General features: G+C 43.4%; 2 protein-coding genes across 3 annotated transcripts in view; one reads left to right on the top strand and one right to left on the bottom strand.

Annotated features, from left to right (window-relative positions):
- The window catches only part of DOCK5 (dedicator of cytokinesis 5), an 84,441-nt gene extending 70,336 nt beyond the window's left edge, over nt 1–14,105 (top strand). The window contains exons 45-52 of one of the 2 annotated variants that reach the window (XM_075117504.1): nt 109–285; nt 2,449–2,532; nt 3,299–3,436; nt 3,549–3,715; nt 4,512–4,689; nt 7,020–7,158; nt 8,622–8,737; nt 10,719–14,105. In XM_075117504.1, the coding sequence (XP_074973605.1) occupies nt 109–285; nt 2,449–2,532; nt 3,299–3,436; nt 3,549–3,715; nt 4,512–4,689; nt 7,020–7,158; nt 8,622–8,737; nt 10,719–10,820 (1,101 nt within the window). In that variant the 3' untranslated portion in view covers nt 10,821–14,105. The remainder of the gene's footprint in view (nt 1–108; nt 286–2,448; nt 2,533–3,298; nt 3,437–3,548; nt 3,716–4,511; nt 4,690–7,019; nt 7,159–8,621; nt 8,738–10,718) is intronic. The other variant, XM_075117505.1, reaches the window with a different exon arrangement.
- A 3,092-nt stretch (nt 14,106–17,197) lies between these two features.
- GNRH1 (gonadotropin releasing hormone 1) lies at nt 17,198–21,100 on the bottom strand. Its single transcript, XM_075117507.1, has 4 exons — nt 21,000–21,100; nt 20,395–20,536; nt 19,620–19,715; nt 17,198–17,619 (listed from the first exon to the last, which is right to left on the bottom strand). The coding sequence occupies exons 2-4, from the start codon at nt 20,533–20,535 to the stop codon at nt 17,578–17,580; spliced, it is 279 nt and encodes a 92-aa protein (XP_074973608.1). The 5' UTR covers nt 20,536; nt 21,000–21,100; the 3' UTR covers nt 17,198–17,577.
- Nucleotides 21,101–22,720: the final 1,620 nt, after the last annotated feature.

Below are 22,720 nucleotides of genomic sequence, written 5' to 3' on the forward strand. Positions count from 1 at the left end.
AATCCTCTGCTGGAAACTATTGGGCTGCCATTCCTATCCGGTTAAGTTATTTAACTTCCTATTTGGTGGAGGTGAACGAAGGTTTATTCTGTTTCTTCTTTCCATCAGGAAGAGATCAGCCCCTTGGAGAACGCCATAGAAACAATGGAGCTAACCAATGAGAAAATCAGCAACATTGTCCAACAGCATGTCTGGGACCGGAGTCTTCCTGTACATCCTCTCTCCATGCTCCTGAATGGGATTGTGGACCCAGCAGTCATGGGGGGATACACCAACTATGAAAAGGTCTTTTTCACGTTTATCTGTAGCTCGGTCTGACTTCTGCAATGTCCAAGACCTGAACTGAGACACGGGAGATTCAAGTTCAGTTTTCAGCTGTTACTCAGACGCAGCACATTCTGTAGCGCACTCTCTCTGTTCAGAGCTCAAAGAGGAGGAGAACAAAGATCAGAGATTTTCCCTAGATTGGAAGGTGCAAATCCCTCACATCTTTAGTTGTTTAGTGTTTAGTTTTAGCGCTGTCCGTTGCCACAGACGTGCGCGATCCAGCAATTTGGGCCTCGTTTACAGTGGTGATAACAACATGGTCCTACCTCATGGGGACACTGGGGTGCTTGGTCAGCCCCACGATGGGTGCAAGTAACAAAGAAAAGCGAAAGAGCCAACGTTTCTCCATTCTATTCATACAGAATGGTAATCTATAATTCTCCATTCTGTTAATATAGAATGGTGAGGCAAATGAGGATTTCTTTCCAGCAGATAATCTGTCTGTGGAGCCTTGCAGCAAAGAGCATATATTTCAGGAAAAAAACCCAATGTTTCCTATCCAGGTTTATTCAGCTGACTTCAGTTGAACTGCGTATGTTCTTCCTTTATTGTGATGTTTAACTTAAGCTGTTTATTCCCAGTATCTAATGATAGTATTCCCAGCACAAAATACATTGCTTATTTGCACAAACTGAAGAGATGGTGTTAGAACACATTTAATTCTTCTCAGATGTGTTCCAGTCACATGAAATGAAGTGCAAAAGTTAAATGGAAGAGGGTCTGATTTATCTGGGGTCTAACCCTGCTGATTCCAGAGGAGTTGCATACTTTGCCAGGGCTGAATTTGGCCCTAAATCCTCCCATTTTATGAATTAAGGTTGACATAAAGTTTAGAATTACAGAAGTGGGAAAGCAGTTAAAACTAGGAAACACAAAGTATCTGTAACCACATCTGGAAATACTCATTTCTGGTTCATATTTTCCTATTTCAACTGAAGATCAGTACAGAACATTTGGCTTTTGTGGGCGGCTAAAATCTTGAGTTTTAATTGTTTCATTGTAGCCAAAAGCCAAAGTCTGCATTTTTAACATGCGCTTTCTTCTTGCAATAATTAAACACTTTCAAGAAAAATCCACTGGGACCTACCCGGCAGTCCCTTCACAGGCTAACCTCCTCTTGACATCAGCCTTTGTCAGAGTCATACCACCGGGCTATAAACACTTGTACATACGGTCCAGCTAATGGAACCCAGAACTAAGAAATATATGCAGGGGCTGAAATAGATGAGACGTGTTTTAAAACCAAATGAAAAATTATTATGGATTTTATCTAGGAAAAAGAAAAATTAAATTCTTCTGACCAGGAATTGTGATACATTTCAATGCAATGCCCTGCAGCACGTAATGTGAATTGGCACAATTTTAAGGCTTCAGTCCAGGGAAGTGTGCTTGTGTTTCTTCAACTTTCAGCTGATACCAGATTCTGTTGATTAAAGGTAAACACATAAGAAGTGTAGACTAAAGGTGCTTTGTTGAATCAAACTGTGAGTCAAACTCTCAACGCGGTCTTTATTTTTACGGAATCGTCATAACAAGCCCCATGTGAAAATGTTGTACTTAAGGGCTTAAATCATAAAGCTTAAGGAAATTGCAGGCGGGAGATGGCCAGTTCACCCTCTGCAGCTGAGGCTGTTTGCGTGTCATTGGGTGATAAAATTGAGAGTTCTGGAAGTGAGAACTCAAGAGGCCGGTGCTGCTACTCGCATTTGAGTGACAAGTAATGTAGCCTTGATTATTCAAATCAATACTTTTTTATGAGAAGGGAATTGAAGTTGAAGAAAACCCTTGTGATGAAGTAACTTTTTCTACATGTCAGTGTTTCACTGAAAAAATAGTAAAATTGGGGTTTGTTTGGGGGGTTGGGGGTTTTATTTGTGGGGTTTTTTTGGGGGTGGTTTGGTTACTGTTTTGGCTTTTTCCTAACAAAAAACCCTCTCTTTTCTTCCTGTTTCCCAATAAATGGTTCTTTGTCCCTCAGCTTTGTGTCAGGGAGATATTGAAAACAAACTTTGCTATGAGGTATAACACCAATTAATTGCTTTTAAAGTACAAGGATCTTTCACTCAGAGTTAGCCGTGAAAGCAACGTAGTGTCTGTATCATCTTCTCTCTTTGCTTTCAGGCCTTTTTCACAGAGAAGTATCTTCAAGAACATCCTGAAGATCAAGATAAAATTGAGCTGCTTAAGCAGCTAATTGCTCTACAGGTATCGTATGGGGAAAGAAGTGGAAGCACTGTGGTGTACGAGTGCAGATGTTTTTCCAGCATCATTGTATTGGAGAGATAATGCAGATAAATATTATAAGAACAATCTGGATGTGTGCACAGTTGGTTCTTATTCTGAGGAAATTGCAGCCTAGACTGTTCCATGTACTTTGTGTTGCTCTGAAATGTTATTCTGGAATATTTGCCAAAGTGGCATAGATTATCCCCTCGTGAGTGTAACAAAATATCTGTTACTTTTTCATGAAATCATCAAACCTGATGTTTTGTCAGTCTGACCATGACAAGTTGTCTATTTTGACCTGCGTAGCAATAAAAAATCAGCCTAGGTTTTTTTTGTAATGCAGATTGCATCCCAGACCAGTTTTACCTATTTCCATACAAGAGAGCCCAGGTAAAGCTACCTCACAGTCATACAGCTCTGGGGGCTAAGAAGCGATACTCCAGCATTTAACATGCTGTGTTTTCCAAAGCAGAAAAATGGAATCTAAGTAGGGAAGAGGGAACTGTAGGTGCAGATGGGGAACCCATGGTTTCTTGAACCCACGGAGCTCAAACAAACAGTCAAGTTGCTACAGTGTCACGAGTTATGAGTCTTTCTATGAGGCCTTCTCTGCCTCTGCAAACTCAAAACACATTGAATTGAGTCCTTTGATTCTATCTGAGATATGTAACATGGTAGAAAGTTCCTTCCTGGAACAGGAGAGCAGATTTGTCCTTTCGTAGCTTAATTTTGTTCCTCCTTTCAGATGCCGTTGTTGGCAGAAGGGATTAGAATCCATGGTGAGAAGCTGACAGAACAGCTGAAGCCTCTACATGACAGACTGACAGCCTGTTTCAAAGAGCTGAAGAAGAAGGTGGAGAAACAGTATGGTGTAATAACTTTGGTAAGCATACGTGGTTATTTAGTATTTTGCCTTAACGGAACAAAGTTTTCCCCTTTCCCACTTGTGAGTGAGTGAGTGTTACATGATTTATCACAAGCGTATTCGTCTGCAGCCTCCCTCCCTCACCGAAAGGAAACAGAGCAGGTCAGGCTCCGTCGTGTTGCCCTATATCATGTCTTCCACGCTGAGACGGCTCTCTGTCACATCCGTGGCGTCTTCTGTGGTCTCTACATCTTCCACGTCGTCTGACAGCACTTCCTCCCGGCCAGGTTCAGACGGGTTAGTGATCAGCCTTTACATGTGATTTCCAAGAGTGGGGATATGCCTTTGTCGGAATTAGTTACTCTTAAAATGGAGATTTATTCCAGGCACAATAGTAATACCTACGCATTTAAAACTTTAAATGGAGGCCAATGTGGTTATTCCATTTTACGGATAGGGAGTTTGAAGCACAGGTGAAGACAGTTCTGGGAACGGAACCCACGACTAGCTCTCCCTGGCGTCCCAACTATCTGCATGATCCTGAAGAAGGATGAAGGCAGTGCATTTCAGATGCACACTATTTCTGTTTCCCAGGAATGCTGGAAAACAGGTGTAAGATACTACAAGGTAATTTAGTTTGATGAGGTCTGCAAAGAGGTGCATAGTCATATGATATACTTGTTCCACCTACCTGTTTGCAGCTGCATACATGGCATTAAAAGGAGTTGCCACACATGGAAACATTTCCTGATGGTGGTTCTCTGTACGTCTAGTTTGCATCTGTGATAGCCAGGGAGTCTAAGTGACTTGCTCAGGGTCATGCAGCAGACTCAGTGGGAGGGTTCAGCATAAGATGCCGGTCTGGCTCCTTCTGCAAGTAGATCACGCTTTATCTTGAACATAAGGCACTATACTCAAAATTACTGGGGTAACTTAGGAGCACAAAGCTCACTGAAAATTCCATGGTCATAACGCAGTTTTTCATATTAATCTCATGTGAAGCTAATTGGTCAGAGCTTTCCAACAGGCAGCGCTTTAAATGTCCGATGGACTAATGTTTCATGTTTTTTCACTCTCTCGGTTTGGGCCACAGATCTATTCTGGAGCCTCTCTTGGAGAGAAGAGTATCAACAGCTTCCAGAGCTGAGGAACTGCCCATGAAAGATGATGGTGATAACCGGATTAGCAAACTCAAGCGGAAGGACTGGAGTATTAGCAAGTCTCAGGTGATCGTAGAGAAGGAGCCAGAAATGGAACTGACTTCCAAAATGGTAAAAAAAAAAAAAGAATAATAATAGCAATAATAAAATCCACAGCAGGAGATTTTTAGTGTTTCCGTTGCTTTCAGCCATGCTTGTCATTGGGAACTTCATTAAATAGCGGGAGGGGTTCAAATACCAAAAGCCTTGGTCATCTGAGCAATTCTTACTTTTTTACTTGGAAAACTTGTGTCACAGACCGAACCGCGGTTTGGCTTGAGGTACAAACTGGAAGCACGAGGCACTGATGTTTCATATGGGTGCGCAGTGCCCTCGTTTCTTGTAGGGGCAGAGGACTGCGTGATGCACTCAGCACGATGCAGAATTGTTCTGTTTTTGTTGGAACAAGCGGATACTGCTAGCCCACTCAAAAATCCAGCTGGCAAGCCAGATGTTCAGCTGCTATCAGTCAACATCACTGCACAAATCAAATGTACTGCAAGGTGAAGATTAGTTTGATAGATTGGGGAGTTGAAAAAAGATGGTCTGGTAGTTAGGTCACCAGCTTGGGACTTTGAAAAACTCGTTCTTTCAGCCTGTGTTCTGCCCCAGACCTCCTGCGTGAGGGCAGGAGTTTAGTCCTTGAGTAAATTATTTGCGAAAGAGGAATGAAAGAGAATCTCTGCCCCCACAGGAGTGTTGTAATGGGGAATATATTGGAGACTGTTAGGCATTCGGGCTGACAGTGGGATTCAGAATGATCACCTGATACAAACGGATAAGTTTCGGCCCAAAAGTAGAGTTATATGACCTTGGAGTATTATCCTGATTTATGCTAAGACTATGTTACGCTGTCAGAGAGTATGCGAGAATTAGGCACCCGAGTATTTAAGCTGGTGGTCAGCAATACTAATTTGACTTAACAGAGGCTGCGTAAATAATAAGAAAACATGAGTTCTTCTATTTCCCTTTCCCTCCCAAGATCTCGACCGAATCTGGCAGGAACAGGTTATGCTGCTATATATTCAGGAATTCTCATCAAATCTGAGCGATGCTGCCAGCACTTGGAGTCTGCATAATATTTATAAAAAGGGGAACTGTGGTTCTAGAATCATGTCACTCGGAATTGATAGGCTTTCCACTCAAGAGGAAAATCTGGGGTTGTAAATATTAGTGGTTCAGGAGGCCTGGCCCCCTGCCCCTGGAAGAATTAAATGGGTTTAACCCACAAACTCTGGTGTCAGCTGCTGATCACTTCACCAAGTAAAACTGGAGGGAAGAGATCTGGGATACAAGATACAAGCCCCTTTGTATCGACCAGTTCGCTCGGGCAGTACGGCATGTCTGTCCAAGACTTTGCATTGCAGAGAGCTGAGGCACGCAAACCAGAATACCCATGTTACAGACTACATGTGTGATCAGCTTATGAAGTGAATGTGCAGTTAAGGGTTATATTCATGCTTAAAAACATTGCAAAGTACAGAGAAAACTGTTTTTTATAGCTGGTCTGTTCCAAAGCTGCATAGTACAGCACAAGAATTGGCCAGACTGATTCTTTGCAGCCCTTGATTAAGCTGCTGGGGAGCTAGAAAGCCAGAGGGAACCAGAGGCTTGCTGTATGTCCAGCAGCTTTGGTCTTTGTAAGTTTTATATTCACTGTACACCAATGTGTGGTCCCTTCTGCGCAGTGAGAAATCCTGAACTGTTCAATGATGGAGAATTGATCTCTAAAAGAGCCCAGTGAGTTTAATTACATGTCTGCAGCCTTCTCTGTAAAGCAATACACTAATGTATAATATAAAAGGACCGTAATATTCGTGCACTGGACTGCTGGGACCATATTCAGGTGGCCTCACGATTTGAGTGAAGAGCACAGAGGACACACGTGACACTGGAAGGAACTGGAACAACATCTCCCGAGCCCCAAATGCAAGGGGTTTGCTCTGCAAAGCCTGAAATAGACTTGTTTCGCAGCCCGAAGGAGCTGGACGATACTAGCAGTCCTGACTTGCACTCAGAATTTCTTTGTTTTGGGTTTTTTTTCTCGGTAAGACTTTTTTCCCCACAATTTGCTCACAGAACTGCTAGTCAAATGCAGCAATTTTTCAGCTTGACATCTTAGTTAATGCAGCAAGGTCGTTAAAAACAGTTTACTACTGCTACCCAGTTAGTAAGGTCCCACAGAAAACTGGACGTGTCATAGGAGCACCGTGTATGCCTTTTGACACGGCTTAGCCAGGGCAGTGGTTTCGCTCTTACGTTTCACCTGAATGCACCTTTCTCTCTTACGCGTGGCTCTTCTTGGAGCACGCTGATGCCTTTGTGACAGGTCCGGTTATCTGATATGTGTGCAGCAATCCTGCTGACTTCTAAAGGTTCTGTTTACGCTTTGTCTCAACCAGGGCATGTCAGGAAAAGCACAAAGGCCAAAGAGTCTTCAATTAGGAGACAACAGACTGACTTTGCTGCAGGGTTCTTCGCTCCAGCAATCAACTCCTCAGAGCCCACCACCCATCACCCCCAAAACCCCAAGAACCCAAAGTAAGTCCTTTTACAGAGCAATTGCCGCACGCTTCAGGGCAGTATCTGCAGTAGTAGGAACTGTGATTTGCTGAGGTAGTTTCACTGGGGAGGGGGAGAGGGAGGGAGGAACTGCTCTGAAGTAGCTCACAGAAAGTGACTCTGGGCAGTTAAGGTTTATAGACATCTTTGTCAGATAATGCCGCCAGATTCTGTTACTTGTTAACTTACATATCACTTGTTAAAATTATTATATTAGATGGATTCCAGAGAACAATTCTTATCTTTATCAGTTTCTCTCTTTTTTTCTCCCGTATTGACGTGTGGGAGAGTATATTCACCTCAAGGTGAGCATCACATGCAGTCAATGGAGATGCTTGTAAATGCATCAAGTCTGGTGGTTACTAGCGCGTACTAGAGGAATGCCTCCTGTCAGTTCAGTGGATGGAGCCGCATCCATCCAGCATGGTATTTCCGATCACGTCTATGGCTGAATTTTCTGGGCAAGCCCTGAAGGCTTTGTTAATTAATGAACAAAACTCCAAACGCGTGGCAAAAAGTTTTAGGAGAAGTTGCTCTGCAGCTTGGAAACTCAGCTGATAAACGGTATACCTGAAAGAGAAGGAATTTATCTTGAAGAATTAGCAAAATGCATAATTTGCAGTTACCTTCCTTGCTCTGTAGTTAATTATGAAGCAACACATAAATACGGCTAAGGTATAAAAACAACTGTAGCGTCACCACTGACAACTTCCTTGCTTGCCATTGAATTTCTCACTCTACTGCTCTTTTCGTAAAGGAACAGAAGCTCATATGTAGGACCTGACTGTCCTTCCTGTAACATGGATATAAATTCAGAATCCACTGTAGATAAATGAAGTAAACTAGCATAAAATTGTTGTGAGAGGATTAAAACAAAAAAATACACATTAGGGTGGGGGACGGGGTGGGGAGACAATCAGAAACACAAACAAATGCAGGAGTACTGTGTGAGGAGAGGTCCGTGAAAAGAGCGTGAAACCTCACTCTTCTGCCTAGCAAGTGGTTTTAATTGCATTAGTAGCAGGACAGCTTCTGAAGCAGGAATTCTTCTGAAGTTTGGGTACTTACCTACTCCATCAACTGGAGTTAAAATCAAAGTGAATTCTCAGGCTGAGGCCCAGGCTGAAAGGAAACCCCACTGAACATTGCAAATGTGATAATGGATTCAATCTTCTGTTCTCTCAGGCATGCATTTTTCACATAGACTTAGATTCATTTGGTGAGGGTAGCACTCTCCTGGGCATTCTGAACTTAAGGGAGACACGACTGTGACTACTTTGACATATCCATTCGTATTTAGCTGCTAAAGCAGAGAACTGTTAGCAGATCGAAAGCACGAGATATTAAATGATTCTCCCTTAAAATTCTACAAGGTCAATCCCATTTCCCCTTCCTTTTCCACCTACTTTAATGTCGTTTCTTCTTATTGTTGTTGCTTCTAGGTTTTCCCTCGTTGCAAGCTGATGGGTTGGCAACTGCTAGCTTACAGAGCACCCCACCCCCACCTCCGCCCAAGAGCAAACCCTATGAGAACAGCAACCCGAGGAATTCTGTGGAGGTAAGGAAATGAGAGCTGACATCTCTTTTTTTTTCTTTTTTTTTGCAAAACAGCTTTTGAGAAAGAGACACCAGTGGAATTTTCCAAGCTGCTTCTAGGGTGGTGCTACTTGAAACTCCTCTAATCATTTTACTGGTTCACTCCCTGAAACCGCAAAAGAATAAAAAAGTTCTTTGCTTCGAGAGAAGGGCGATCAAGTGCAGTCCCTCTTCTTTCAAGTAGGAGTTGTGTTGTCCTTGGTTAGGCAAACTGGGTATGGGGGTGGGAAGATAAATTGAAAACAAACAAGCAGAATGATTAAAAATTTTCAAAAACATGATCACCGTAACAGCACAGTAATCTGGTCCTGAAAAAGAAGGGGAAAAAACGGACATGTTTTCAGAAATTATGAATGTCTCCTTTTGAGTCCTCAGCTCAGAAGAATCTAATTTTTCAAGGTATGCGTCATTAGTCACTTAAAACAGCCTGTATTATATCCCCATTTTAGCCACAGCCTTTGCTCATTTTCATGAAGCTGGTTTCCTTCCAGGAACATCAAATTGCCACTTTTTTAACGCTGTATCGCTGACGTTTCTCTTGCCCTGTGGGATCCCGAACGGCTTGCAGATACTTAGCATGCAAATACTCTGGCCATTGTGTCAGAATCATTTCATCTGCCCCTGAAATGCACGAGAGTGTAATTGCTTACCAGTGACGGGCAGCGGAAAGCATCCTTTTGTAACTGTGAAAGGGAGGGAGGGGTGGTTGTCTTCCCCAGCCCAGTTTGCAGAGAGGGCTTACTGAGTACCTTAGCGAGATGAACTGAAATTTGATCAAAAAGAATTTAAAGAATGATCACACTTAACAGAATATGTTACCTCTGACAACACAGGGAGACAACAAAACAGCCCATCGCTTAGTTCTGTTAGAGAGAGCTGACACTGGCATAAAGCCTTGTAGCGTGGGATAAACAGGAGGTTTTATACTTCGCCCTTCATTCGGTCGGAACTGACTGTGCTTCCGAAAAGGGGCAGTATGGCCGCTGTAGGTGGCGTGAATGGCAGAAATCTGCCAGCTCTAGGGGTGCTATGGGACTCACTGGATCAAGAGGATTAATAAAAGAGCCTACTTCCCCTGAGCCTTGTAAGAAAACTAATTACTAACATGTTCTGGCTTGCAACATTGACCTTGGCTTGCAACCAAATGAAAAGGATTTGAAGGGCTGTAAAGAGAGGTTGTAAAAATATTTTCTGAAGGGTTTTGTTACTTTGTTGTTGTTGTAAAGTTGCCTCTGTCCTCCTTCAGTTAAAATAGTCCTGAAATCTTGGCAGTTTTGGCTAAGCAAGTGGTGAGCCACGCAAGCTTCTGGTTCACCTGGCCTGTCACATCTGCTTTGTTACAGGAAGCCCCTTAAAACAAGCAGAGAGCCAGCTTGAAAGAACCCACCAATGCCGTTCCCTGCAAGGACAAGTGCCCTGCAAGCTCCTGTGCTGGGCAGGAGGGCCGTGGCTTGCTTTCGCAGAACTTTTACTTGCTACCGTTTTATGAAGTTAGCTGCACCTTTCTGATTTGAAAGCATTTTACATCCTTTTGACCAATACTTGGTGCAAATCATCAAGCCAGCGTGATAAAGAGAGTTGAATTTTGAAAGCTCGAGGGAAATGGTTTTATTGCCATTTTACTGATTAACAAAAAGGTGGGACAGAGGGACAAATGGCTCGGACTTGAGGTCAGGCTGCAGGTCAGAAGCAACCAAAGTATATCCGCAACTGAAGCATATTCTAGCAACTAAAACATTTCTGCTTCTGTTATCTCCTGGGGACGTGTCCTTGCTTGCCCCTGTCATCGACTGCGTGTAGTCCTGAGAGGCCAAGTTCAAAGATTTGGTCCTGAAAGAAACATCAAGTGATACAGGACCTTTTGGATTTCTTGTTTGGGAAAGCAAAGTTACTTAACTCGCCAGTAATGTTTTTTACTGTGTGTTTTTGTTCTGTCTTCTCAGGTTGCTCCACCACTACCCAGCAGACGGGAAACCAAACCTCCTCCTCCACCCCCAAAAACCAGAAAATCCAGCGTTGTCTCTTCAGAGCAAGGGTTGCAGTGAGGATCATCACTTGCTGGTGTAACAGCAGGCGCCTGGAGTGAAATTACTGCTTCCTTTTTACTGACATGCTGGGGCTCTCTGACACTAAAGACTAGTGATCTCAGCTGCCATCGCATTCACTCGCCTTCAAGTTTTCTTTGGGAAATACGGAAAGGACCTGTGACTGTGACTGTATTCCCAACCTCTCATTTACCTTTCCAGTACTGAAACACTAATCACATAACAGGAGAAGTCGCCCTACTGGAATTCTTGTCTTAGTCTTGTCTGTCCCGAGTTTTTTCACTGATGCAATTTCAGCAGCTCATTCCTAGCGTAAATCTGTCACAGTAGTGATTTGCACCAGTGTTCGAAACAAGGTAAGCCGCACCAGTATGAGATGTGTCCTACAGTATTTTCACATAGGTTCGTTACAGCTTTACAGCTGTACTTACGCACTGATCCCTCCTCCTGCCCCCGTAGTGTGTGTAGCCAAGCGCTGATCGGCATGAAGTGAAACGGATCGCAGCCATTCCTCAGCTGAGAAGTGTCGGCTCCTGAGATGTCAGGTGCCGGTGTGTGATGTGCAGTCTCCTAAGGTTCTTGATTGCAGGCAGAGACCTGAGCGTTGTTAGCAGAATAAGAAGTCTATTTTTCTCCTGCTAGTCATCATATGTATTTCAGATGAAGTGCAGACATTCTGCCTTACACCATCTCTGCTCGAGCAGTGGCAGTCACTCACTCCCAATGGAGAGTTTAGGTTCACCAGTACTTGGTCGTAATTTCACTGTTGATTCTGGTTTTAACACTACAGAGCAGTTGATATTCCTCTCTGAATTATGTCGCCTACTTGGTTTGTGCTTGCACCTGGGACTTGGTACAATATTTCTTCTTTGTGCTTTTTTATAGGGTGTAAAAAGTTGCTTCTCCCCAGTGAATATGTGAGAATAGAAGCTGCTGCACTGATACCAGCACCGTACTGGTACCAGCAACTTTGAGAGGATGGAGGGTACAAAACTAGTTATATATCCTGACCTCAGAAACAAAGTCTGAGAGTTACTGTAACCTTTACTTTGGCTGGGCAAATTCACTCAAATATAAATAATTCTCATCCTCTTTTTTTTTTTCCTGCACCCATTCATGGCAGTACTTGCACTTTGTTTTATAGCCTCCCTTGATCTGGGTTTTTAACAGCCCCTAGACTTTAAGGAGCCATTTAGATCTAGGACACATGTGAAAGGCTTGACAATTAACCACCGACTTCCCTGTTGCTTGGATTACTCCAGCTCTCTGCAGCTCTTCTTTCCTTGGAGGATGGGATAATCCGTTTAATTTTTCTTTTAGCTATTTATTCCGTGCTCTGTCTGGATTCAGCACCAGTCTTTCTATTTCTTTAGAGAAAAAAATGACATGATCTTAGGTTTAAATGTTTTTAAATTCAGGTGATCCATGCAGGAAAAGGCTGTTGCACGCTGTTAGAATAGCCTGTCCTCACAGCGGCATGACGACTGAAAATTGAACACAAATATCACAGTTATTCATGGAGCAGATGGGCCTTAGACACAGCATTGCTGGCTGCCTGACCTGCCACTGGAAGCTTGCTGGTAAAAACCAGGACGTGATTCGTGATTAATACTCCTAAGGTGGGCAGATCCGTTTTGCACAGGTGAGGGCTGCTTGTCTCTGAGCTCTGTCAGAAGGGCCGCGGCGCCTGGGGACTTGCCCTTCCGCAGCAGGCTTACAGGGAGTTTGTGCGGCACTTAAGCCAGAAGAAAATGCAGTTTAAAATCCTTTTGCAAAGTGTATTTCTACTCTGCTCTACTCCTAGAAGATCTAGATGACTCCAAAGATAGATAGAGCAGCTCTTTTTCTGCTGTGCAGAGCAGGACTTTCCTAAACTGCCTGTTTCAGAACTAATGTATTGTGAAGAACTTCACTGTTTTCTTCTTTATATATCTCCCAGCAGCTGAAAAGCCAGTGAAGTTTGGGGTTTTCTTGCTTTGGAAGCACTATTCTCTTGTCACATTCAGGCAGAATATTTTGCTGTGCTATTCTGCTGTGTCTGCCTGGTCTATTTATAAACAGGTTTTGTCATGGCTGTTATTTTTCACTGATATTTTCCAGGGAAGGGAAAAAAAAAAAAAAAATCACTCGTCGCTGTTGTTTCCTGCATTCCATAGTGAAAGGGAACATGGGAGTTTGCCTGCAAAGTTCAGATTCAGACTAAAAAACCCTGAACTTTCAAAAAACTCATCATAAAGAGGGACCAGCTGAGAATTTGGATCCAAGATTATTTCTGAACCTATACACAACCTTGGCGCTTTGGTTACCTCTTGTGGTCTGTTTATTTATCATCGGAATTGATGAAGATTCTGTCATGGGCTCTCTCCTCCAGGAAATGATTTTGCTTGGTAACTGTAACTGTCATTTAGGCTCTGGTTATCTGGTAGAAGCTGGGGAGATGCACTAAAGACCCTGCTGAGGGTGTTGCTCGCAGTGGTAGTTACAAATACGGTGGGGTTGGGGTTTTTGCAGGCCACTGCACCGTTACTGTGCTCACCTGACGTAAATGGGGCCCATTGCCTTACTGAAAAATTGAAGTTTGCTAAACCTAATGAAAGCGTTTCTCAGCAAAGCCTTTTTCAGGGAAAAAACAAAACCAACGAAATCCTGGGGGTTTTTTTTGTTCAGACTGAAGTAGTCCTTTCTTCTGTACGTATACATTTCTTTGGCTTCAGTGTGACTTCAGTTAAACCTGCAGAAGCTGTGTTTACTTTGCTGCCTGCGTGGCTCTGTAAAACAGATTGCTTCCATCCAAGGGTCATATTGGATTCAGATCACAAAACAGGTTTGGAGGCCTTCTGGAAGTTGCACTGCAGTCACATCACATTCATCCGCAGTCATGTTTGCTATCGTGCACATACAGCTGTCTTCTGGGCTGTTGCCTCCTTAAGGGAAATCTTTGAAACCTTTCTGGACATCTTGACCATGGTTCACCCCCTCTCTCTGGTGCATTGTAGGATTTGTCAGCTCCACGTTATGTTCTTGGATGTAGACTGTGCTTGACTTGAAAACCACAGGGGTTTCTTGTCTTTCATTTTTTGTCCATTTCTTCTTCCTCTTGTAACAACCGTCTGTCTTCTGCTGCGCACATGAACTGAAGGACCCTCTGAAACTCTTCACTTGAACAAGAACTTTCTGTCTTCGGTGAGAATTTTGCTTTAGGCGGAACAGCAGGATGTGGTCTGAATTGTAGAAAAGTACATATTAACACCACCTATTGTTAATTCAGTGCCTTTCCCTGTTCTACATCTGCCTGTTACCTCATTCTTAGGTGCATTTCCTTTTCAGAGCGGGTTTGCTTTTAACTCCATTGGTAAGTCAACAGAAACAAGGGAGACATCATTGGAATCCCAGCTAATGGCTGGTCTGTCTGGGTAAACTAGCTATCAGCTTTGGGTATTTTAGTTCCCAGTGACTTTTTTTGAGTCTTTTTTTCCCTACCTGTTTGATCTGCTTTAATAACTTTAACTCATAGATGTACATTCAGCAGGTTTGGTTTTTTTCCTGGAGGAGGGAGCTAGTCCCTGCAAAAAAAACCTCGCGGGAGAAAGTCTGACCTTGGGAAGAATTTTTCAGCTGATCTGTAATGACTCTTTACATCATGCTGTCTAGCTTGGGGAGACTTGGTTCTGGCTGCTTTTTTTTGCAGTTTTATAGACTAGGTTTATGAACAGAGTACTTAGCATGTAAGTGGTTTGTTACCTTCTCCCCTCCTTTCCTTCCTTGGATTATGCAGCTGCCAGCCATTAGGGATAAGAAGTTGCTGTCTCTGAGTGCTGATCCTTGGTGCTAATACCTGAGCTAGCAAGGTGCCCAAGTCACCTAGAGAGTCAGGAGAGCAAGCAGGGTGGTGGCTGTAACCCATCCCAGTGCTGGCAGAAGTCTGGGAAGCTTCAGTGCTTTGTGTAAAGTGAGCACTGGCTGAAACAGGCCTTTCATTCGTATTCTGATCTTTGGCTTCTACTGTAGAGCCAGCTCCTTAAAAAGCCGTGAAGATGGTATCGTCCTGTATGCTCTGCCTTGCAGTTGCGCTGTCTCACCTGGCAGGTTCCTTAACCCGTATCTTGGTATTGCTGTCTGCACAGCTCAGGCTTTTCTTCTTGCTGCCTTGCTTGTCTGGCCAGGTGGAGGCTGTTGTAGCTGAGACATCACCCTAACTGGAAGCAGAGGATCAGCTGGTGCCTGAAGGGTACGGAGTGAGATTTCCCTTCCCAAGATATTTTGGGCATTTTGGTTCTGGGTCTGAAGTGCTGTAAACTCTTCCCGCTTCCTCTTCTTGCCTTTCAGCAAACTAACTCACAAACTGGAGTTCAGCCTTCTTAAATATATTACTGACTGCGGTATGTGAAGAGGTATGTTAGCTGATATAAGTCAGCATCGTTTGCTTGGAGGTGCAAGATGGAATTTCTGTGCTGTGCCTAAATTATGCAGGGCTTTGTGCCAGTTTTAGAAAAAGTATTGTCTTCTAAGTGTCAGATTTTTAAAGGCAGTTGGGCATTTAAGTGTGTGAAGAAGCATGGGACCTGACTGATTTTAATTAAGTGGAATTAAGTGGCCACACTCATGAGAAATCCCACCAGACCCCTGATTTTAAGTGTTCTGGTCTTTTGCTACAGTACCTACCTGGCTTAAGTTCTGAGATTTAATTTTCAGAGACAGTTTAAGGTCTCCCTACTTAGTTTTCAAAATGAGAATCATCTTTCCATGTTAATTAGATGCTTTTGGAAATGTCATCTAATGTCTTTTAAACTGGAGGGCGAAAAATGGGAGTAGGAGAACAGTCATCTCTGCAGACCAGAAATGAGAGCAAACAGCAGCTTTTCTACCCAATTCATCGTTTTGAATAAAACAAATCTCAAAGTTAAATAACCAGTCTGCAGAGAAGACAAAATCTAATCCCATTTCATAGCTATGCTGTTCAAAGCTAGTGTTAAATTTCAAGTCTTAGAGGATTTTTTTTTTCTTTGGAGAAATATGCTCAACACTTGTTTTCTGGAGCTTTTAATTAAAATTTGTCATGCTGTGAAAAATTCCTTTAAAAATGTTACAGGCTCTAATCCACATCAGGGGAAGAGAGAAACAGACAGCTTTCCATTTCAGTGGATTATTGGATTAGGAAAGGACACCGATTCCAGTGAGAACAGCTCTGCGATCTGCAGTGGCAGAAAATACTGTCGTGTATATGCGGTGGGTTTTGAGAACCTGCATCTATCTAATAACCTTCACGCTCTGCAGCCCAGGGTATGTTCCACAGACTAACAGTGAGTTAGGCTTGTAGTAATAACGGCTCAGATTTTCTCTCCTTATTTATTTTTATAATTGTAAATGGAAATAATAAGTTTAAGATGTCTGTAAATTAACTGTAATCTTTTTTTTTTTATAGTGAAAACATTCCTGACCCATTACTGCTCCTTTCTCTCGATTCATTTAATTAAAAATCTCCCCTATCTTATACTTGCTGTCGCAGACCAAATTATCTAGCGGACCAGGGTGAGCGTTTCCTAGGGCTACATCAGAAAGAAAAAATAAACAATGTGATTTTGTTGATTGCATGGGAGGAGAGGGGCTTTTCAAAGGCACAAGGTTCACCTAATTCTGCTCCTCTTACCTTAAAGCACCTCCAGGACAGCGTGTACCCCCAGCAGTCCGGAGGAGCTTAACAAGAGGGAAGAGGTGAAAAGCATCCGTTTACGCTGTCTTGGTCTGCCTGTTCCGATGTAAGGCCGTCACTGAAACCTGCGTGACTGCGCACGTTGAACTTGCTTTTCACGTGCACGGTCTGCAGCTTCTGTATGTTTTAAACAGAGGTGCAGGTCCCCAGCGGCTCTGAGGTTCAGCCCCACTGTGCCGGTGTTAATTGATGTAGCTTCTCGTTGTTGGTGTGACAAGGGTTCAATGACATGGGAAACCTTGGCACAGGCTTGTCTTGAATTCAGGAGAATATGGATGTTGTGTAACGTGTTTTTGTGAGTGTTTTGAGATCCTGGATTTGATGGTTTAGCTATGAAACCCACCTCTGCAGGCTGCAAATACCTTCTTTTTTCCTTTCTTTTAGTCCTCTGCAACTGAATCAGTGAAAAATACAGCTTTTAAACTGGCTCTGAAGAAAGAGTAAGAGCTAAGCTTTGGAAAGGGGGTCTGCAACTCTCTGGGTAAATGACATAAGATTTAGTCTGTAAAGCAAGGTGTATACATTTTATGGTGTGGTTTTTTTTTTTAATGCATTAACTGTTGTAAATTTGTAAATATGTTTTAAAAATAAATGTAGTTTTTATGAGTGAACCAGTAAAAAAAGAGCGTATAAAAGTCTTTCATACATAGACTGCTGAAGAATGAGTGGAATTACAGTCCAACAGTAAGTTTATTCTTGATTTTTGACATCGTTTTATGACCGTTTTATCCAGAGATTAGTGAGATCAGACAGTGCCTTTGTCCAGGCATTGTCTGTATGTGTGAAACAAAAGCCGTCACGTCCAAGTTTCCATTGCAGGATGCAAAGCAGACCCTGTGCTGCTGCGGCCGCCACTGGACTAGAACGTGTTCGCTTTTACACACAAGCTAGTAATCTACACAACAATTATCTTCTACTATTTAAGTGCAGCTTCAGACTGTTTATTCACACAATGCAATCTAAGCAGAGGCCATTTGAAGAGGACTTGTTTTTAACATAGCGCTGAAATTCTATTCTGGGTCCGTTGTTCCATTTGGCTTTGCGGGTTTAAATCTTCTTTCGTCCAGCTTCTCCTTCGATCAGACTTTCCTGTAAACACACATCATATACTGTTTTTTTTTAAAGAGAAGAAATAACTTTGATGCTGGCATTTTAAAGCCTGGTCAGATGCTAAAATATTCACGTTGCGCTCTCCATGGGGAGGAGGATTAGAACGACATAAATCTGACCGGACACGATCTCTCTGCCACCTGCCCGTGGATCTGGTCATACCGTATAATGTAACTGACACGTATAATGGCCCTTTTCATCCCAAAGTGCGTGACCAGCTTTACATCTGTTAGGGGCTCCACCGCTGCAGCAGTTCTTGGAGTACAACCCAGCAGCTGTTGAACGCGACACTCTGACAGCGGTTTAGGACAAGACGCGTGAACTTGCACAAAGCGTCAGTATGTAGAACGGCTCTGTGAGCTTAAGCAGTTGGCCAAGATAGCAGAGACAAGAAAGCTGTGCTTGCAGAAGCGTTACAGGGCCGTTACGGAGCGGCACGGTTGCCCTGTTACGGGTCTCTGCGTACCTTAGTTCTGCTGGAATGGAAACCGCGTTCCTGTGTCGCATCCTGCTGGATCTGGTCTCCTACTTGGATATTTATTGACATTGTTACCTCCGAGTTGAAAGTTTGAGGTGTTTTGGAAAGATGTGCTCTCTGAATACGTTATTTTTTCCCTATTGTACCTTAGCTAGGTGGATTTTTGTTTGCTCACTACCAGCTTCTCCAGGAAATGATGAAGATAATTGGACATTTTTCCGTGGGGTGGACCATTTCCAGACCCCTCCCGGTTCATTGTGTAACATTCCTGTAGCAACTCCAGGAATGTGTCACATCGGAAGAGCTGCATCTGGAAAAAGTTTCGTTTGTTTGCAATGTCATTAAGCAGCTAGAAATAAGAAGGCGATATAATTCAGGCTATGATAGAGGTGTAAGACATGCAAACTAAGTGTTTGATGCGGAGGCTTAGCAGTTTTCACGTTTATGTGCAAGATTAGCGGCAGTTTCTGAGCAAACCTAAGAATCTGACTGGGGGGGGGGGGCTTCAGCTCTGCAAAGAAAGGCCAAATTTCCCTCATGAGCAAGAAGTATCAAGGACTTATTTCAACTACCCTGATAATTATTCCAGTATCTTTTCCTGCCTAACATAGTCTCTAGCAGTAAAAAAGAAGGCTAAACGCATTAAGTAACTCTTGCTGGCTCTTCATTCTGTAAGTAGTGCTATTGGAAGCCAGAGTCGTGGAAAAAGATTCCATTTTATGTTCAGTACAAATAGAATTAAAGATGACCTAAAAAAAATCCACTGGATTTTAGGTAGTTTCTGCATGAAAATCCAATGGAAGTCAGACTCTGGCCTGTCTGCGTTCCTGTTACTGAGTTTATGAGCCTTTGTTCAGGCCAGGTTCCTCAGTGAAAGGCTGGAGTGTGTACTTGAAACTTTCAGTCTTGGCTTCAACGAGGAAGTAGAGATTTAGTGTTTCAGCTTTGGGACAGCTCAGAGACACTTCCCAGAAAGCGGCGACCATCTGGCCTGATCAAGGTGTTGCTATATTAATTAAAGAGCACATTTTAGCCTGAGAGTATTCTTTCCATGGCAGTTAGTTTGTATGTGAAGTCTCTGCTGTCATTGCATTAGAGCATCTAATGGAAAACACATTTCCCAGTCTAGGGACCCTGGGAGCAGCAGCTTCCATATGGCTTGATCCTTCAGCTGGCAAAGTGCGCCTTTGAAGTTAAGCATCTGTGAATGCTGCATAGATTTGTATTAAGGTAGAATGTGTTTGACTTTATTTTGCTTTTAGTTTCGTGAGTAAGGACATTCCTGCAATGGGAGCATAAGAATAATGTAGTCCTGTCCTAGGACTGTAAGTCTGAGGCATTGAGAATGACGCAGACGACGAGGGCAGAGCCGGCATTGCCACACGTGAACTAACTTCCGTGCTGCCTCTTCCTTTTCCACTCCACGTACCCTCCCAGCCTGGGCCAGTCCCCTAATTTTCCCATAGATGATAAAAGAAAAAAAAAAAACCCCGTTACTTACCATGGCTTCCTTCAGATCGCTGAACCTGGAACGCTGATACAAGCCTGGGCATTCGGTCCTCTGCACTTCCCCTAGTTTTTCCATTTCGTTTGCAATCTGAATTGGGAAGGGATACAGCCTTTATGAAGGGAGATTTTTCTGCTGAAGCAACTCTCCCCTAGTTAGAGAGGAAGCTGAAACTGCCACCGCACAATTTGAGTGCGGCTCCTTCCCGGGCGCTGTGCTTGGGCTACAGCCAGCTTAGAACCAGGATGTTCGAACTGCTGCTACGAGGGGCTGCGCATGGAGGATGGGAAAGGATGGGAAAACCGCGGGTGGACAGAACCTTTCACATTTGCTTTGCCATGTAAGTGCTTCCCAGCTCATCAGTTACCACGTGACGGCTGCCTGTCGCGACGCTCTCCGTGAACCGGAGGAACGTTGTCGTACAACAGCCCGCGAGCAGAGCGCCGGAAACGTGGCGGGGAAGATGAAACCGGGTTCAACGCGCAACTCGAACTTCCATCTCTCCTCCGGAGCAGGCTGCCCAAGCTCTGGCTGCGGTAGGCAGCACTGTTCTTCATGCAAGGCTGTCAGGTGCCATCTTACCCTAATGCCAATTACTAATTTAAAAAAATGAGGGTGTGCGTATATATATATGTGTACGTATGTTTGGGGGGAAAGAAGCAGATACGCATATACAGCAAAGCCTATGTCACCTCTTTTTTGCTTGCATCTTTTACGGATAAGGGATCGGAGCTAAAGCAACAGGGTGGTTTTACAGGCTAGAACCTACCTCTTGAAAGGATTCCACCAGGTTTTCGGCGCTCCTTTTGCCTCCTGGCTGCAGGCCGTAAGACCAGTGTTGAGCCAAGCAGATTTCCACAGACATGACAAACAGGAGCACACTGACAAAGATCTTCCTAGACTTCTCCATCCTGTGAGAGAAAAAAACCCACCTTTCTGTTCATAATGACATTACAGCTCCATTTGCCTCTTAGAGAATTATGAAAATGTTACATTTCTGGATCTCCAGTTGTGATCTGCGCCCCAGTGGCACGGTGCCTACGTGTGAGCCAGAGCTGGATTGTGAGCCTCTCAAAGTGTGGATTAGCTCGTTATAAAGAGATTTGACATCTGAAAAATTTGGATGAAGATCTGAATTAGGATTTTTGAACACCCTTTCAGAGTTTTTCAGAATATCTGGACCTCAAAGGTCCCATGAAAGTCCCTGTTGATACTTGACAGATGCGTTCAGTTTAGCCGGTTTCAGTTCTCATGTCCCTGCTCCTTAAAAAGTGCTCTTTGCAGTCTCTTTTAATGCAAGTTTCTTCTAATATAAGCGTCTGTAAGCACTGAATAAGGAAAAAGGGAATCTGGTACGTTGTTCAAGCACATTACCTGCTTGCTGAGAGAGGTTGCAGAACAGCTCCAACTTGTCTCCGTTTGAAAACGTCCTGCAAGTATGCTTGTCATCTCCCTTTTTATATACAACCACCCCAACACCGAACGTTTCACAGCAGGTAACTTTATCCGAGTCTATCTCCCAGGCTGCAATTTTGTTCTTAAGATTGCTGTAATGCAGCAGAAGTAAAGCACATAATTGGAACACCCCTGGTGTAGCTAATAAATTCAGCTGTTTTCTCTAAGAGCCATAAAAGTAGCAGCCTTTCTTTTAAGAGGCTATAAATCTGGCGTTCAAATCTAGCTGACTGCTGTTGCCCCATGGAAAACACACAGTCTTTTCTTTCAGCGGCTTCGAATTTTTAAGCGAAAGTTCTTGGGTGAAAGTTCTTGAATTTGTCAAGAGGGGCTTACGGGAGCTGCAACGAATGAGGGATTCACTTTAGTCTTTGTATATCGGGCATGAAGGAAACGGTCCTTTGGTGCAGAAACAAGAGCCTGTGACGGCCCAAGTGCACAGAGCTGTCTGCGTGCTCCTTCGAAGGTCCTCCTTAACGTTTAAATTAAAGTGCCTTGATAGTCGTTGCCCTATAAAATGCAAAGTAGCATTAAACGGATCAGATGGACAAGCATATTGGGTTGTAAATATGCTGGAGAAGGGACCCTCTTTGTTGTCACGATGGGGTTTCTTTGGTTAATAGGATTCCCAGACGCATTGTTTTGTGGGTTTATATATATACACACACAAATATATATATATGTGTGTGTGTGTAAACATATGCATTGAAATACTTTGAGAGTTCTTCGCTCTTGAGAGTTTATGCACTGCAGTTTTATAACGGGGTTGACGGCTGTTTGCATGCAAGAGTTAAATTCAGTAATTTTGACTGCAGAAATCTGATTTTTTTTTATCCACCTCCGGCTATTTTGACGTGCTGTGCACTGTTTTATGTGCAATTGAATGTATCATGTTTAGTGTTCTTCAAACATCCTCTGTTCCTACTCCCGGGACACCTTTGAAATGAATGGATTAAAAGTAATTTAATAAGTAAATAATTTAAGGAGGATTTAGTGACTCTAGCAAAGAGTAATTCTTCCTGCTCTAATGCTCCTCCTACTCATGGCAAGAAGTGCCAACACTTAACTCCAGCTGATAAACTGATCAAGCTGTGAAAATAGTTTGTTTCAGTGGGAGAAATGTTACTTCAGCGTAGGCACATCACTTTGGAAGTGAGCTTTTCCTGTACCAGTGTTGTAAGACTCCTTCCCTCCCTGACGAGCCTGGCAAAAATTAAGGTTATCTAAAGATAAACAGAAGAGTTTGTTCATCCTGAGGGATGACATTTAAAGAGGGAAGGGGGCCTGCGTAGCCCAATAATTGTACCTTTTATTGACCCATCATTTTAAGCTAGGTCTAAGACAGCATACCCTCAACATCTGGCAACAAGTCTGGTTCTCCACAGGTTTCTGGTATAGCTACACTGCTGGCCTACCAAAGCAGGCCAGAAAGAGCGCCTAACCGCGCTGGTTAGCGAGCTGTCCCATGTCCTCTCTCCAACCCGAGGCCACAGCCGTAAGTTACACAGGGGAGTCGGGAGGCTAAAAGATTACAGCTGGTTTTTGTTTGCCCACAAATACTCTTACAGCCCTGTGTAATGGAAACCGATAAAGTACTCTGATTTTGGCAGAGGCAGAGTCCGAATGGAGCTCTGATGTGA

Source organism: Phalacrocorax aristotelis, chromosome 24, assembly GCF_949628215.1.
Source record: "Phalacrocorax aristotelis chromosome 24, bGulAri2.1, whole genome shotgun sequence".
NCBI classification, from domain to species: Eukaryota; Metazoa; Chordata; class Aves; order Suliformes; family Phalacrocoracidae; genus Phalacrocorax; species Phalacrocorax aristotelis.